At 41.3% G+C, this 18,523-nt stretch overlaps 1 protein-coding gene across 1 annotated transcript in view; it reads right to left on the bottom strand.

Annotated features, from left to right (window-relative positions):
• Positions 1-6,669: 6,669 nt before the first annotated feature.
• Positions 6,670-18,523, bottom strand: part of FAR2 (fatty acyl-CoA reductase 2) — a 137,109-nt gene continuing 125,255 nt past the window's right edge. The window contains exons 9-12 of the mRNA XM_061358116.1: positions 13,072-13,243; positions 10,558-10,687; positions 8,605-8,732; positions 6,670-7,021 (exon numbers count right to left, since the gene is read on the bottom strand). Coding sequence (XP_061214100.1) covers positions 6,859-7,021; positions 8,605-8,732; positions 10,558-10,687; positions 13,072-13,243 — 593 coding nt within the window. The 3' untranslated portion in view covers positions 6,670-6,858. The remainder of the gene's footprint in view (positions 7,022-8,604; positions 8,733-10,557; positions 10,688-13,071; positions 13,244-18,523) is intronic.

Here is an 18,523-nt window from a genome sequence, read left to right on the forward strand (position 1 = left end):
TCTCATGTGGTATAGTATGTTGCTCAGGAAGTTGTTTGGATTATGACCAGTTTGGCCTTGCTGAAGACCTGTCCCTATCATTTTCTGGAGGACACATATCAGATGGACTCTTCCAGTCTTATGTATCTGGGTTAAAGTCTCACGAGCCATTGCTTTTAAAGTTTGGGGTTTCTCTCTCCTCATGTCCCCACTCCTTGCCTGGCTGGTCCCTGTGCTGACAGCTGCCTGTAGATGGAGCTGCTGTTCCACGTATGCCGGGATGCCGGCAGCTGCCCTACAGATGTGGTACAATTGTGGTGCCCATACAGTCTGTGCTGAACTGCAGTGGCCGGCAAGTAAGCACCTTGTCCTGGGTTCAGCAGTAGCCGTCATTTTTCTCCTTCTTAGTAGCTGGTGCAGTGCTGTGGTTTTGACTTTCAGCCTGGGAACAGCGCTGATAACACCGATGTTTTTAGTTGCTGCTCAGTAATGTTTACTCTGACCAAGGACTTTCTGAGTCTCCTGCTCTGCCAGGGAGGAGGGGAAGCCAGGAGGAAGCAGAGACAGGACACCTGACCCAAACTGACCAAAGGGGTATTCCATACCACAGCACGTCATGCCCACTATATAAACTGGAGCAGTTACCCAGAAGGGCTAGATCATTGCTTGGGTCGGGCTGGGTATTGTTTGGCGGGTGGTGAGCGGTTGTATTCTCTTCCCTTATTATTTTGCTTGTCATTATTATTATTGGTGGTAGCAGCAGTGGTTTGTGTTATACCTTAGTTACTGGGCTGGTCTTAACCCATGGGAGTCACATTCTTTCGATTCTCCTCCCCATCCCTCTGGGTTGCCAGCTGGACTTAAACCATGACACATCTCCTTTAGCAACTTAAGCGATGCACACTGACCATAGTTTTAAAATACTTGTTTTATTAAATGTTTAAAATAACATAAACATCATATTAACAATTTTATGGCTGAGGTTCTCATAATTTGTGATTTTACCATTTTTATCCGATTTGAGAGCTCAAAAGATTACATCTTAACATTAGAAACTCTGTAATTAAGATTTATAACAGTAAGTTGTCTCATAGCTAACAAGAGAATAGAAATAGCAGATAGAACCATATAAACTTTGGACAGTGGGAGAATACATATTTTACTATAAACTGGGGTCTGCCAAGATTTTGTAAGAACAAGAAACTTTTTATAAGTAGTTTCATGTTAATCTGAACAAACCACTCAATTCATAGTAGACTTTTAAGCAGTAAAGTGGGATAGTACATCTTTAATTATTCCCCAAATATGCTTTTTTAATTATCTTCTTATTTGTTAAGTAAGTCTGTACCACCTTCATACCAATATTTAGCACCATGTAATGGGATATTCACCATTTAGCTTCTAGGGAATGTACAGTATGTTATTTACTCTGCGCTAGAATAAAGGGTCCAATTGTTATGAAAGTTCGTCCTTGCTTTCTGTGGTAGAACATCAGTGCTGGAAGAGCAACAGCATGCTTTTGACCATGAAGCTGTAGCTTATTTACAAATAAAAGAATGCCCCCCTCCCTCTTTTCCCAGTTGCTTATTCATGATGATGATTTGATTAATAGTACTACAGGTTGGGTTTCCTTTACACTGGAAACTAGGGTAGGTTTTAGTCACTTTGTCTTAAACTGAACTGCACCAGTGCATACCAAACAAGCACAGCCTGGCATTGCAGTATGAGCCCCGCTACTTTTAGCATCTCTGTATACTGTATGAGAATTTTGATGCTGAAAGATGTAACTATACACACAGGCACATATAATCGTGTTTTCTTAGAAAATGGGAAAGAACACATTTCTTGAGGGGGTGGGTAATGGACCAAGAACGTGTAATATACCAGGATGTCTGTTACCCGCCTCCTACCAAGAAAGAATTGTATTTTCTTAACAAAATCATTTGGATAGAGGGTGGATAGGTGGGAAATTTGGGGCTTTTTTGTTAACAGACATGCTGGAAAGAAACGGCTTTGGTTGTCAGTCAAAAGGCAGTTTAAATTCAGATTAATTTAAGGGATTTGGTGGGGTTTTTTTTGTTACTGCAATTTAATTTTAAAAAAAGATACTTCTTAATTGCAAGCTGATGCCAACTGCTCATTGATATTCAGTGTTTCATTGCTTTCGCACAGCAGTTCATAGCTATAGCCCACAGACTAGTATATATGCATAGTATTAACAAAACATTAGTACATTGGGTTCAGCAGTGGTCCATGTTATTTCTGAAGCAACGCTGCGGGCTCCTGACACCGTAAGGGGGTAGATACACTGCAAGTCCATAGGGAATAAACAAATAATCCCATTATACTGTCTTGTGGCAGATACTTTCTTTTGTGGCTGTGCAGAACGACTGCCAATATTGCTCTCCATGCTGCCTGCTGGTAGCTGGGGGAAGGACGGAGGAGCCTTTTAGTTCATAGGTTCTATTACAAGAAACCAAACTGACAACAAAATGCTGATGGAGCTCCTCCCCCTACTCTCTGGGAGGCAGAGTCTTGTGAGTTTGGCAGCACATACTTCTCTGAATCCTTGAGTCTCCCTTACCTCGTTGAGCTGGATGCTGTGCCTAGCAACGCTTCTGCTGTCTATGAGCAGAGGCTGCAGGAATGCTCCTCCTACTTCCCTCTCCTCCCCATAACACTGACCGTACTACCTCTGTAGGGGAAAGAACCCCAACCTTGAGTCCTGCTTCAACCTTACAGGTATTAAAAGCTCTAGACTTCAGTCATGAATAATATCCATTCCTGTTCGTGTTAATTTGTGCACCACAGGACCTCCGATTTAACTTAATGCAGTTGTAATTCTCTTCTTTTGTCAAAGCTTGCGAGTATAGATGAAAGAGTAAGTGAGAATAAGGAAGAAAAGAAGTGGCTGTCACTCGGTGTTTTCTTTGAGATATTTTCCCCAAGGCTTGGGTTTCTTCAGAGCACTTACAAATACACTGAGGATCACATGTAAAACATCAAATAAGTTACTGCTTGAGGTGAGAACAAGTTCTTGTGCCAGCTCTAGCTCTCCATGATGACAGTCATGACTGGCACCCAAAGGCCATTTCCATGCATCAGTCTCTGCACTGAGTCTTTTCTGAAACATTTCTGTGGTTTGATCACTGGAAAACATCTCAAGCCACAAGAAAATGGATTAAAGATTCAGCTTTCACTGCATGTTATGTCTGTGTTAAGAAAAGCTAACAGTTTGATCCCCCTCAGGCAAGGCCAGAGCTCTGGAGCCAGCTGCTGGCAATGCTGTGTGGGCTATGAAAGGTCTCCAGAAGAGCATATACCATCTGCAACAGCTATGTCTGTAACATCCCAAGCAGCTCCTGCTGTTCTTTCAGGGCTGAGTAGCAGCTTTGCTGTGGCTGTTAATTTTAGAGCTTTAAAATGTGGTATCACCATTGTTCTGAATGAAACTGGAAGCATCTTTTTGCATGTGCAGAAAACAGGTCCAGATAAACTCAGGCGAGTAAAGATACATCTCTGACTTGTTCAGACAATACAACCTGTGCAAATAACTGTGAATGCCTACAGGCATATGTGAGGAATGTGTGGCACAACTAGCACTGGAAAAGGGAAGGCAGGACAATTTAAAACAGACTGATCTAGATCAGTTGTTGTAGGTATAGCAGGTCTGCAGTACTTGACTTTTTTTGTGAGACTCAAGCTTTCGTCTGTCATGTGCACAGCGTAAGACTTATGATTCCTTTAGTTGTTGCTTCTCTTTGTCCATAAGGCAGGCACTTAAAAAGACTTTCAGGATATGAGTTAAAATTATTTCCTAGTTTTTTTAATGGATACTTGTTTCAGAATAATCTGCAGGTTTGTTTTGTTTTTTAGGCTTTCATATGAGAAGACTGGAAGCTGGCTGATGACCTGATTATGTACTTAGAATCACAGAATCATAGAATAGTTAGGGTTGGAAAGGACCTTAAGATCATCTAGTTGCAACCCCCCTGCCATAGGCAGGGACACCTCGCTCTAAACCATATTACCCAAGGCCTTGTCCAACCTGGCCTTGAACACTGCCAGGGATGGAGCATTCACAACCTCCCTGGGCAACCTATTCCAGTGCCTCACCACCCTCACAGGAAAGAATTTCCTCCTTATATCCAATCTAAACTTCCCCTGTTTAAGTTCTAACCCATTACCCCTTGTCCTATCACTACAGTCCCTAATGAAGAGTCCCTCCCCAGCATCCCTATAGGCCCCCTTCAGATACTGGAAGGCTGCTATGAGGTCTCCACGCAGCCTTCTCTTCTCCAGGCTCAACAGACCCAACTTTCTCCCCCTGTCTTCATACAGGAGGTTCTCCAGTCCCCTGATCATCCTCGTGGCCCTCTGGACTTGTTCCAACAGTTCCATGTCCTTTTTATGTTGAGGACACCAGAACTGTACACAATACTCCAAGTGAGGTCTCACGAGAGCAGAATAAAGGGGCAGGATCCCCTCCTTCGACCTGCTGGTCACACTCCTTTTGATGTAGCCCAGGATACAGTTGGCTTTCTGGGCTGCAAGTGCACACTGCCGGTTCGTGTTCATTTTCTCATAGACCAGCACCCCCAAGTCCTTCTCCACAGGGCTGCTCTGAATCTCTTCTCTGTACTTGAGGGAATGCAGTCTTTCTAGAGGAGTCCCTACAGCAACATGCCTCACCCCACTGAGGTAGCCACATTCCCTGCACAGCCAACTTAGCAAAGTATACACAAATAGCCTTCACCATGTACACTGCTGCAGAAGCACTGTATGTGAACTGTCTGGTCCCCACCACCCAAACCCATAGCTCCTATTTTCCCAGGCAGTGACACCTTGCTAATGTGCAATGCCATCTTTCTGAAGTTGTAAAAAACATAGCCAACAACCAGCATGGTTTCTTTTTCAACATATATTTTCAAGGCAAAAGCTTAAAAAATGTTCATCTTTCTAAACTGGGTGCTTGACCTAATTAAGCATAGATCAGAAGTAACGTGTGACATACAGAGGGGCCTTTGCTAGGGAGTGCCAAAGCCTTGCCACTCTGGACAGCATGTTTCTGGTCAGATTCTGCTGCAGGCATCCTTTGGCAATTGCTTGAAACTAGACATCTGGGGAATACAGGAGAAGATTAATTCCTTGCACCTCAAGAAAGACTTTTGAACTAGCTTGGAGGCCTAGGATATAAATATACTGTCATCATAACTTGTTCTTGCCTTCACTGCCAAAAACAAGGATAATTTTTTGAAGAATGCCAGCCTTGTAAATACTCTGCTATTCTCAGCTCTCAAAAGAGCAACTGTGTCATTTTTTTGTGATGTAGCATTACTTTTTTCCGACAGCTAGCATGATACAAGACTAGAGAAAACTGGATGCTGCATCATTTCAAAACCTAGCTGCTTAAAAGTCTGATAACCTTAAAGTGCTTATTCAGTGTTATCTGAATAAAAAATATTCCAGTATTAGATTTCACTTTGAAAAGCCAATAGCATGATAAATTTGTTGCTGTTGCACTAAGGCTATTGTTGCACCAGCTACTTTGAAGAAGGCTCTCTCTCTCTCTCCTCCCCCCAGGAATTCATACTTCATTAGGTGAAAAAAGTATCTCCAACAGCCATAAGCATGAGGAAGTCCCTGACTTCCTTTCTAAACTGCAATGTAGGAAAAAATGCATTACTTTCACAGCACATGACTGTTTTTACAGAGAAGTCACAGAATCATAGAATTGGTTAGATTGGAAAAGACCTTTAAGATCATTGAGCCCAATTGTTAACCTCAATGGAATCAGATTTCAGACTTCTTAATTCCTACTGACAGAAGCAGCAGCAGAACTGGCCTGATAGGATTTACTCCATACATGTCTTTCTTTACCCTTTTTCGCCAGGGGAAGTGATAAACTGTAAAGTAATTTAGCTGTAATGAAAGCATGAAGAACAGTATCAGGCTAGTTTTAAGCCACAGGGAGAAAGGTTTTCTGCAGACACATCCAAGGGGGAAACAGACCTATTCCTCAAAAGCAATAAAGAGTTTCTGAATTCTTCAATATTTTAAGAAGCCTTCTCTTCATTCTCAGAGTAAATAACAGCAATTTTTCAAGCCCAAAAACTGTCCCAAGCAAATGTGGTAAATGCAAGAGCAGAGATTTTTTTACAGACTGCAACCTTAACTGCAGAGAGAAAAAGTACCTCTCCATAAGAAAGCAGCTTGTGAGTGAGCAGCGTTAACACAGGTACATGGATTTTATGTGTGTCTTCAGTTATGGCTTGAAATCAGTCTTCAGTAACAACATAAGATATGAAAACTGTTCAGTGTCATCACTGACTTAGTGAACCGATCTTTTTCCCTCTAAGTTTAAGAAAACTGAAAAGGTAAAATCACGATTTTCAATAAGGTACCATTTCACTGAATGAGAATGAAGGAATAGCCTCTTTAGGAAGACCTCTTACAGGTTAAATTTCCTTGGCTGGGTCTTCCCTGATGGTATCCTTTTCTTTCTAAGTCTGTATGCTTTAAATTTACCTCTTCTGAGGAAGAAATGGAATTATGATAGCCTAAGTAGTACATGGGAAGACACTGACTTTGGTTAATCCTTACTTCTGCTCATCAGACTCTAGATGAATGGTCTCAGCTTGACCTGTTCCTAAAGCTTCAGTTATGGCTTTAAAAGTTGGCCTGGTCCTATGGAAGAAAGACCACCATGTATTAAAGCATTAGTTAAAATTAAAAAGGTGAATAATAAATGCACAATAAATGCAGGCTGCTGTTGGAGGGATTGGATTTTTCTGCTACTTTCAGACCCCGATGCCCATAGCTGCTGATTAGACGAGATGGAGGGTCCTTCTGAAAGAGGCTGGTTGCTGATGGATGGCTTCAGTGCCTGAGGGTGCTGGATGCCCTGAAGTAGGAAAGGAACTTGTAGCAGAGGCTCACCACAAAGTACCAGATGTTTCGAGCCATCTGTGACCTTGCAATGAAGATGCGCCAGATGATAACAAGAAGGGTGGTGTTGAATGCATATCGGATGTTCCTCAGCCTGAGAAAGAGAAAGAGGCATCTTATGGAGGAAGACAAAAACAACAAAGAGCTTCCCAGATTGCTTCATTTGCTACAGGTAATTCTGTAAGAAATCCTGTTTACAAGTGGCCCTTGGGCTTTTTGCCATTCCTATTTAAGTAAAGACACCATGCCTAAGATGTCCCTGCCAAGGACAGTGTTGAAGTTAGAGTATAGTGAATAGTTATTGGTATGGGTGGAATATCTGTATTGCAAGTCTCCTGTGTTCTACGTACTCTCAGTATGACTGTTCTGGTTTGAAATGAGCATGTTTATTTTATGATAGTCTAAGTCCAATACTTTCTGTTTTGATTTGGTATATTGGTATTTATTAATTTGCAGGATTGGTAGTAGGCTAGAGGGCCTTTGCAGGAGATGATGAGTAAGGTTCTTCTACTTGGGTAGAACCTTGTTTTTAATGTTGGGAAATTACTCAATAGTCAGAAACAGTCTTCAGTTTCACAGTAACTGCAGAACTAGGGTTTTGTGGGGGGTGGTTTACACCATATATTTAAATGGTATTACTGGATCGTTAAGATGTTAATCATAGACTTAACTAGGTTGGAAAAGACCTTTAAGATATCTCAGCACTACCAAGTCCACCATGTTGTCCTCTTTCTGTCATGCAAAGTTTCTGCAGCTCTTCAGTTCTCACTTTCTCAGTGTCTGACCAAGGGAAGAAAGCTTCATACCTCATGTCCCCAAGACTGGTTTAATTTTTGTAAGTCTTTCTTTTTTGGTAAATTTTCTCACTGCACTATACAACACTGCTTGTTTGGACAAGGTACTGGCCTATTACAGAGGTTCTTATAAATCCCTTAAAAATTACCCATGAATGAAGAATGTGTTTAGGATTCCTTGCTACACCAACAGACTGTTTTATGCTTCTAGCATTTACAGTGCAGTAGAATGGTTTTCTTGAAGGAAACAACCATGCTCTTAGATAAGAGAGCTGCTCCTTCTGCTGTTGCCTGTACTTCTCAGTAAAAGGGCTGGAGAAGACAGGAAGATCATAATCTTTAATTGAATAGAAGGACAATCTCAAATTGCTCATTCAGGCTCTCTTAAACTATAACCAGGCACTGAATGCATAAGTGTTAGCTCTTCACTGATTTTGAGAAATTTTGCCCATTCCCCCCCAAGGAATTAGAAATTTTAATTTTACAATGAAATTTAAAATCATACAAATGCTTAAAGTTTTTGTGCAATGTATTTAAATTGCTAAAAACTTCAAGGAGCTTAAAAAAACTTAAATCTCACCCTTATTTTTTCTTTATAATTCTAAATGACCAAGATCATCCAAATTCATGTATTCCTTTTATGCATTGTAACTTTGTTACTTGGTCATCCGCTGGGAAGGCATAGTATCTAGCCCCTGATCATTAGTGTCATCCTCTTTTTCTTACAGGATGCAAAAACAAAATCCTGACAACCCTCTCCTGTAAGAAATAAGCTATGCTGTGTTATTCAACAATAATTATTGCAATGTAACCAAAATAATTTTCCTCAAAAGCCACTGAAGGTAGCCAGGAGCTCTTGTCCTTGTCACTGGGTATGACTTACTTTCGTAAGTGCTGCTTTGCTGCTGGAATGCCAGCCATGTCCTCATTTAGCAAGTACTTCTTAGCGCCTAGGCAGTAGCTTTCAATGTATTCTGACCAGTGCAGCTGACGAACATCAAAGTTGTATAACTGGGATTTAAAAACAAAGAGCAGAAGTTAAATGGCAGACTTCAAAACAAGTTCACTGTAAGCACTTCACTGACCTCTCTTCCTGACAGGGCCCTCTCTCTGAATGAAGCTCTTAAAGCCACCAAGTTTCCAAGAAGACATGGGTACCAACACACTATATTTTACAGCTGTCCATTAATGTCTTACTCAGATAGGAATCTGGGCAAAGTAAGCAGAAATTTAGTGCTAGCTGCCAGAAAATAAAGATAAGTTTGTCCTTCAGGTGGCAATTTTTGCATAAATACATGTATCTGTACACACACACAAAAAACTGTGGAAGAAAAATGGCATTCCACTCAGGTAAATGGATTTGTATGAAAACCTCCATGCAACTTTTAATGTGTCACTGGAATTATGTGTAAATAACTAAGTTGGACATTGCAACAAGAGGTGCCTCTGCATCGGCATGACTCTCTGCTGTGCTGCATTCTCAGGAGCTAGATCAATAGAAGTCCAAGAAATGGTATACTGTGGTGTTTGGCATGAAGATATCTAATTGCAGAGCTGATTACCTCAGTTAATTTCAGATGCTTATGCTGGAAAAAATGTTAGCAAGCTCTCAGGTGCTTGTCTGTCCATTAAAGCAAAGAAAGCATTTGTAAAGAGGAAGAGTTTCTGTTACAGATTTTTTTACTATTGTTATTGTCATCATTATCATTACTATTATTTAATGAATGAGTGAAGTGAATGGCATTTCTTATCTACAGGTTCTTAAAAGGCAAGATACTCAGAAAAATACCTTCCTTTCACTCCCATCCCAGTCCAGGCTTAGGTGCAAGAGCTTTGGTATCATCAATAGCTTGAACAGATGGGTACTAGCAACTATGTAGATCTTGGTGCCTTTGTCAAATATGTATAGACATGTGATCTGCCCATAAACTCTCTAGCTTAAATACTGCTCACAGTGCAGCAGTGGCACCACTGGATGCGGTGCATCTCACAAAGTTCTCAGCTTGGGAAGCCTGAAACTTTTGAGCTTGCACCAAGTCCTTGATGCTGTATTTTTTTATTTACCTGCCTCAAAACTAGCTCCTATCATAGCACTAAGGTTCCCTCTACATCTGCTGTAGTGACAGCAGTGCCACTGCCTTTAGAAGTTAGAATTTGCTGCATGTGCTTCCTCTGCAGACTAGGGAAGAAAACTCTTGATTCTACTACGGGGAGTCTGTGGAAGAATTTCATTATGTGAGACCAGTTTGATATGAATGCCTATGTATCTCTTTGCAAGGACATACTGACCAAAGGTGCATTCAAGCTTACTACAACACTACTCTGTATTCCTTCAGGCTTTCCATTAGAATCCCATTCTTAAGGAGTCAATAGTTTCAAACCTTTGACTAGAACAGAGCTTGGCATCCTGCAAATTAATGGCTCTCTGGGGACTTGAATAAAACAGGAACTTTTTTCATATTGTTCAGGGTAAGATACGTGTTAATTAAATTTCCATGTGCAGTGCCCATTAAAACCAATGTGGTTGAAAATGTCAAAATCTTTCAAGTCATTTCCATCTAGATCACCCATCACAGTGCCTTGTTAACTGGAAAGACTTCAGTGATTGACCTGTCTTGAAAGGAAGAGCAATACGCCTCAGGAGAAGACACTCTCCTGTAATAAACAGAAGGTTCCTGATAAGTTTTTTTAATGAAACAGGAGGAAATAAATTATTTCGGGTTAAAGTCAATTCCAGTTATCTGGACGTCATTTGAAAGCTCCACAATACACCAGAAAGAACTGCTGCAGATTAAAGGAACTGGAGATTAGCGATCCGTATTTAGGACATTCTTACCTTTTTGTCCTCTGTGTTAAGGTGACTCATTAACATATTCATATTCTCTGAAGACCAGTCCCAGGACTGGGTGGAAAAATACTGCAGGAGTGTCATAGACTTGTGCAGTCGATTGATAATCTTCATCATTCTGAAACAAGAAGCATGTCAGAGGTGGACAGGAAGTCTGACATTATGCAAATGCTGTCGGTTTGCTCTGTAGGTGTTTTCACCAGTCCAGGTTAATAGACATTTCAGTTTCTGAGGAGCACTGCACTGGTGCTGCAAACTTGCTCAGCAACACTACCTGCTCCAGCTGAGGTCTTGAGCCTACAGCCATCCAGCTTTTATTCTTGGCTCAAACATGGGTGCAAAAATGCATTTCCCAGGGCAAGCCTGATGCCTAACTTACTGAACTAAACAAGGGTTGGAGGCCATGTCTGCAGCATGTACCATCTCTGAGATGATGAGCCTATCTGAACTATTATGAAGTCTGCACAGCAGACAGCAAAACCACAAAGGGATACTGCTTGCCCCCTGAGGTGGCTGCTGCTTTTTCTACCACAGGCCCATCCTTCTAGGCTGTCAAGGTCACTCCTGAACAGCATCCCTTCCATCTAGAATACCAACCACACTACCCAGTTTGGTGGCATGCTTTTCATGTCTTTGGGCTTCTTTGGTATCTCTCTCTCAAAAAATAACTTTTTATTAAAGGGCATTCCCCTCCCTGTATAATATTGTGGCAGTTTGGAGTATTTTTTGTGACCTCTAAAATCATGCAAGTCCATTAGATTTTATTTTGAGGGGAGTGGGTAGGGTGGGGTTTCAATGTCTTCCTGCAGTGTGAGTGTCCTGGTAAAGATGAAAGCTGCTTTGGGGGCAGAGCTGCTTAACAGGGACTTTGTAAATGTAGTTTCAGGTCTCATGTGTCTAGGTCTTTTTTCTGTTACTCTTTTTTTCATATAAAAGGGGGTGACAATAATGCTGTCCCACCTTGCAGTATTATTTTACAGTTGTCCCAATGGTCATGAATATAAAAGCCTTTGGCAGTTGTGTAATGTACAGTGCTCAGTCAATTTTGAGAGACCACCACATTCTCTCAGACTGGATATGGGCAAGAGAAAGCATTAAAAGGCTGATTTCTGTGGTAAACAGAGCTGCTTTCATGAGAGGTTTTGAGCTGCCCGGAGGGTAACACAGTTGCTGTTGACAAATAAAAGGCAGCAGTCTGGGTAAGAATGGTGCCAGGCTGGGCTCTCGCCATGCAGATGTGACTGCCACAATGATAAGCACTAAGCACAGCAGAAGACGACACAATGAGTACATCAGTTCAGAGGAGAACTGCTCAGTTTACGCAAAGTGAATTGAAAGATCACTAAAACCTCCTAGGCACTCCTACTCAGCATTAAAGTGCTTTTCATTTTAGAAGCAAAGCACACCGTCAGATTAAGGGAACCTTCATTCTGAATAATTATGTGCACATTGATTGAATGCAGTTTATCTAAACTACTTTAAAATTACCACAGATTAATTTTCCTCATTATGCCTGTGTAGGCAAGTACGATGAGACAAAGCTTTGTGAATATTTTAATACCTTTTAGAAACCTGGGAAACAGAGTATATGACTAGACTGCAGAGATCTGAAGTTGCCCCTCAAACTGGCTCCCCAAAAGCCATGAGGGTATTTAAAGAGCTTAGGGGTAATGGAATCTGTCAGAAAGAAATTACAGAAGAATCAACTGTGTGTCCCTACTTATGTTTTGGAAACAGGTTATCCACATGGCCTTCTCTCAATGTGGGCAGAATAAGATGTGAGTGTAGATCTACCCAAAGCAACATTTCTGGGTGGCTAAAAGTAAGGATCAAAAAGAGAAGCGAAGCATCTGAAGAGTGTATGAAAACCGTGTTTCATGTTAACTGACAGCTCAAATGTGACCACATTCAAAATACTGACTAATTTGGATGAAGAAGTGGTCTACTGAAAAACATCAACCTGCTTCTGTAGCCTCAGAGAGGCTATGGGAAAGATTTCTTATACAAAATCTCATTCTCCACCATGAAGGAAATGGGAATTATTAGCTGTCACTTCACAGCCTTATTAGTTACACTTTGAAATGCATCCTGTCTTCCAGAAAGCTGTTGACAGCAATGATTTCTTTATTTGCTTCCATACTGAGCCTTGCATGAGCAGGTTCTCAGGTGCAACAGACTGCCCCAGGAGACTACTAATGATATAAAACACATTATTTCCCATGTCGTGGATGGATGTGCAGCAATAACAGTAAGCCATTCAGGGAAGTTTTGCTACACATCTAGCAATTTGTGAAATGAGCTAACACTTAAACTTCTCAGGAGAGCCTTCTGAAGCTGAAGGAGATGACTCCTGTACCTACCCTTTGGTATCAGCATGTGATAACCACAGATGTGAAGATGACCAGGGACTCCAGGCTGGGGCAGTTCATTCTCAGAACTTGGAGATCTGTTCTCCATAACAGTGGCAGGCATGCAGGAGGCTGAAGGTGTGTGGTTTCTTACCTGGGCTTTCTCCCCGTGAGCCTCATGTACAGGTCATAGAGTATGGCTGGAGCCTTGTGACTGACAGTTATCCAGTACTGGTTTATCAAGTAGTTGGACGTCAAGTGAGCATTGGGTGTTCGGAAGGCCTGCTCCAGCGGGTTCCTTTTGAATGTGGACATAACATACTGTTCTGTAAAAGAACAGGCATTTAACTTAAAATCAGGGACTTAGTTGAGCACAACCATACCAACACGCTGGAGTAAAGCCCAAATTACAGAGCTTAACATCTTTACAGTTCCACAAACTTCGTAACCAGGGACTGGACAAGGTCATCTCATGGCCCCTTCTGGCATTAAAATTGATGACTCCATCTCTATTGCCTATTTGAAATACAATCTGACTCTAGACTTAGCATCAGCAAACAAAAAATTCCTTATCAAAACACCAAAACGTAATGGAAGAAAAGCAGGCAGTTGGAGCCTGAAACTCTTCAAAACAAGGAACTAGAGTTCTGCTTTCACCTGCAGCAGCAGAGCAAATTGGTGTTAACATATCTTCACATCACTGAAGGCAGAAGTTGATCTGCTAGCATAAAACAAAAATGACATTTCTGATTTTTAATCTAATTTTCTAAATGGCTGATACCAAGATTAGTCTGACTCAGAGACCATGATTTAGTGGTGGACTTGCAAACATAAAGTGCTGCTTCTAAGACTTCACTATACCCTTTCAAACCACATCTGACCCACACCACCAAATACCTCAGCCTGTTTTCAGATGGGCCCTGAATGCACTAAAGCAGCAAACTGTCTTGGATTTTTAATGTAAAAACTAATGATAGAGTAGTAATCTTTCTTTCCCTTTTTATGGTAAGGCACAAATATGTTGGATCTGATTCTGAGCTCTTGCAGTGGCACAGAAGTGGCATCTACATGTGCCTATCTGGGGCATTTACATATTGCAGAGGCTTAATAGAACTGCAGTATTTCAATATCAGACTATCATCATAGGGACTGATAAACAGATGGTGCTCCTATTCCTGAGCACCAGCAAGCTCAACAAAGAAGAATATGTGGGCTTTTTCTACTTAAAAAAAAAAAGAATTAGAGAGTTACAACACCAATATGTGCTCATATTCTAGTTTACTCTCTAAGCTTATGTTACAAATAGAAAATCAGATGAAAATTTGCAAGTCACAAGAAATATCCAGATCATCCTCAGATAAGCAGATTTCAATCATAATATTCAGACAGTAGTCTCATGTATCCATGGTTGGCTCATTACTGCACTTCAAGTACTGACTTTTGCTTGTTTCAAGTAACAGCAACTAGCGGAGACTTTTTAGCTGACTTTAGGCAAACTTTTAAAATAATATAATTTAGTTTTAGTGCAAATTCATCGTTACTTTTTGTGTCCCTTATGCTGCAAGTTTAATGGCTGAAGACCAATTCTCCTGAAACTCTTCTTGCAACTGAATAGCAACACTGACTGCCATTCCTCCTGATTCATGTAGCCACACTGCAATGGTGTGGTTATATTGTGGTCATCTTGTGGGCTGAGGTATGGAAATCTTATCCTTTGCAGCATGTTCTCTCAGAATGGCAAGGCTTAGCTAAAAACTCCTGTTTTAACTTTTCCAGGTAGTGTGCCTGGCAGCGAGGGTTCGCTGGAGCAGTTTTGAATGCTTTGGAAAGGTGTTTATTCCTGGCAATAAGCAGTTTGGGATGGGCTGCTAGGAAGGAAGCCGTTGTCCTGGCCCAGCTCTTGACAGAGTTTGTGTCTGTCAAAGCAAGAGTGTAAGAGTTTCTTTCCTCTGGGTTAGCACCATTGCCATTTACTACAATTATACTTTGTCAAAGTCATAGCTGGCTTAAATGTAGAGATTTGCTCCCAGTTTGGAGAGGGCTGTGTATCTGTGGCTATTCAAGTAGCTCACGGATCAGAAAAGCAATCCCATGTGTTCTGCTACTCATTCCCTTAAGGAAGATTCTCCAAGAGGCACTTTAAATCCTAGTTTGTTTATAAACTCTCATTTGCTTATCAATATTTAAGTTAATTTAGCTTCATTTGGTCACTTCATTCCGTAATGGAACCCCACTTGTTTAACAGGAAACCACTGATATTTTGGAATTGTGATTTTTTTTGATGTTGTCCGCAGCATATAGCTATAGCTCTGTTTATTCAAATCCTTCTGTTAATATACTGAAGATCTACTTTTCAGTTGTAAACTGGCTGAGAAGGTTTTCTTTTGCAACCATGTTGAAGACATTACTGACTCCCTTTTCTCTTTGCATTACTGGCATCCTTCATCACGACTGCAAGAAAGAACTAACCAGTAAGTAGAAAATGCAGCTCTTGTCATTTCAGATCATCAGCCCTTACACCAAGTTCACATAAATCAACAACATCCTTATCATCTTGGCTACTTGAGGCTTGTAGCAGAAAATGCAGGTGTAGTAAAGGAGCTGTAGTATTATGCAGTGATCCTACTTGGTGAGAGAAGCACCTATGTCAAGAGCAGATGATGTATCTGCTGAAAACTCAAGAAAAATTCTGCAAGTTAGGAATGAAAGTGGTTTTGTTCTAAAATACACATAAGAAGGTAGTGAGACCAACTTGAAAGACTTACTGAAGAAAGCTGGGAAAACACCAGCACTGTGTTAACTTGGAACAGCTAATGCTACAGGTGTTTTCTTTATGAACCTCCCTTACCCTGGCTTGCACTGACTCAGCACAATTGCTGTTTCATTTCTGGATAGTGTTCAACTTCACAAGCTGCAGTAGTTTGTATCGGAAGGAGACAGAAAGAATCAAACAGACAGACAGACAGATTGGTCAGGGAGGCAGAAACTCCCGAGCTAGAATCATACCATCTCTAGGAGCTAATTCTACAGCTCCAACAAAGGCAGATTTAGCAGGAGAAAATCAGACACCACTCTCGCCTAGGTTGACTGTTAAGGATAAATTAGAAAGATGTTTTCCCATGCTGAACAGCATTTTAAAGCCTGCCTTATGATTGAGAGTAGAAATTGCAAAATGTACTTCACAAAGTCATACCAGCAAGAATTCCACTGCAGCAAAGCAGATTACGCTTCTTCAGATTAATGCTCAGTTATTTGACCACATTTTTGTAATAGCAGGGAAAGTAACAAGAAAGCCAGAAAAAATCCCAAGGCACAGCATTATTTGGAAAAGACATAAGTAAGTTAAAGGTTCCTTTTAACACTAGAGGTTTGTCTGTATCTGGAGTTCTGTAGAATAAATGGTTTTACAATGGATGTTTACGCATGAACTCTTAAGTAGACATTTATTTTTCAAATAATTATCTTCTAGATCTCTTTCTCCTCCCTCCAAGCTCATCATCTTTGTACTCAAAATGTTCTCATCTCAGCACTTCTCTTTGTTACCCAGGGCATCCTTAGCCCAATCCAGCCTCAGTTTCTCTGATCTTCCTCTTATTTCCTCCTCTCTCCCTCAAAAAAGAAATCTACTCTGTTGTGTTTGCCTGTCACTCCTACAGCTGGTCCTGGTGTAGGTCTTCCTGAACACATAGCCCAGGTTGTCCCCTCTGCAAAAACTATGTTTTAGTTGCACTAAAACACTCAGTCCCGCACCAGATGACTCCATTCTCTGCCCTTGTTTCTCAGCAGCTGCCAGTCTCACTCTCACAACCCTCCACCTCAATGATCGCTTACAGACCCTGTGCCAGTCTGGCCTTCCCAGACTCCCCTTCCCTCTGCTGATCTTGTGCCTCCTGTATATTTGGATCAGCCAGTTTCCTTCATGCTGGGGAAAAAGCAATTTCTGAAGAAGCTGAAAAACCCCTGGAGTAGAGACCTGGCCTCAATTATTTCAACCTGAAAGGCTGGCAGAACTAAACACAGAAAGAGACGGCTTTCAAAAATAGTAGGTGGCAACTCAAGTAGCAGATGCTGTCCCATTGGGAAGGAGGGAACTAGTGAAATTTGGTCCTTCTGTGTAAGGGGTGGACTACTTAGTGGTAGCTCTTACTTAAGAGAGATCATGAATCGTAAAGTCCTGTTGGAGTGCAAGCCATGGGACTAGCTGCCCAGAAGCCAAATAATAGTTGAGTAGAAAGTAACATGAATGGGTTGTGAAAATCTGTCATAAAGATTTTAGGATTAAGAGCATTTACAAAAAGAAATAAATAGGAGACAATTGAGAATGTAAACAGGATGGCTGCAGGTGTAACATTCCAATGCAATAAACCTTCCCCAAACTCATTTCTTAAACCATGCAACATATTTGAGGACCAAATTTTGCTCTTTGATACTCCATACTAATTCTCTTCAGCCTGCTCTTCTCAGAAAAACTGTGGATACATGTGGCACAAGGAGTTCCACAGTGCCACTAAAGGAGAAAGTTCTGTCTTCATTCCCATCACACAGCTGAACTGATTATGCGAACTTCTGCTGCACCCAGATGATTTCACTGTTAAATCCAGTTATAAGCAAAGTAAAATAATAAGACTGATTATAATGCATTAATACATTGCTGTTTTCATCAGTAAAATGATGAAACCCACTGAAAATGGGTTAAGAAAGGCAAACCTCAGTTAGTATTGCAATGGTGGCTGTAGCGTGAAGTCACAGCCTGTGAAGAGCTTTGCATTTACTCCTGTGAAAAAGCCACAGAAGATCTGTGACTGATCACAGCGCTGTATCTCTCATTGAAAAGGCTGCCAGAAACTTGGTGGGATGTACTCACCACTCAGCCAATTGCTGAAACCTCATCCCTACTAGATCACTTGATCAAGTATCATAGTTAGGACATTAGTGGGACTTTCACAGAAGCCTTGTTCTGAAATGCAATTATACAGGCTGAGAATATTTGGGCTGCTCAGCCTGGAGAAGAGAAGCTGCATGGAGACCTCATGGCAGCCTTCCAGTATCTGAAGGGGGCCTTACAAGGATGCTGGAGAAGGACTCTTCATTACTAGGACAAAAGGTAATGGGTTCAAACTTAAACAGGGGAAGTTCAGGTTAGATATAAGCAAGAAGTTCTTTCCTGTTAGGGTGGTGAAGCACTGGAATAGGTTGCCCAAGGAAGTTGTGAATGTTCCATCCCTGGCAGCGTTCAGTGCCACGCTGGACAGAGCCTTGGGCAACATGGTCTAGTGTGAGGCGTCCCTGCCCATGGCAAGGGTGTTGGAACTAGACGGTCTTAAGGTCCTTTCCAATCCAAACCAGTCTATATTCTATGTTCTGATTCTCTGCTGACTTACTCTTTGCCACTTAAAAAGTGCAAAGACAAATGAAAAGCAAAAGCTGAGAAGTGAAACACATAGCAGTGACCTGCCAGCTTCCTGTATTTAAAGCCCAAAGATATGAATGAATGTATAATGGAAAGCATCTCAGGCCCTATGAGTCTGTCCAATGCACTGACTATATGTAGTATTTTACAGCTGAGCAAATTCTGCTGCTTGGCTTCAGGAAGAGTTTTCCACTGT

This window comes from Neopsephotus bourkii, unplaced genomic scaffold (genome assembly GCF_033783945.1).
Source record: "Neopsephotus bourkii isolate Nb327-2 ecotype Australia unplaced genomic scaffold, CSIRO-AGI_Nbou_v1 NB_107, whole genome shotgun sequence".
Taxonomy (NCBI): Eukaryota; Metazoa; Chordata; class Aves; order Psittaciformes; family Psittacidae; genus Neopsephotus; species Neopsephotus bourkii.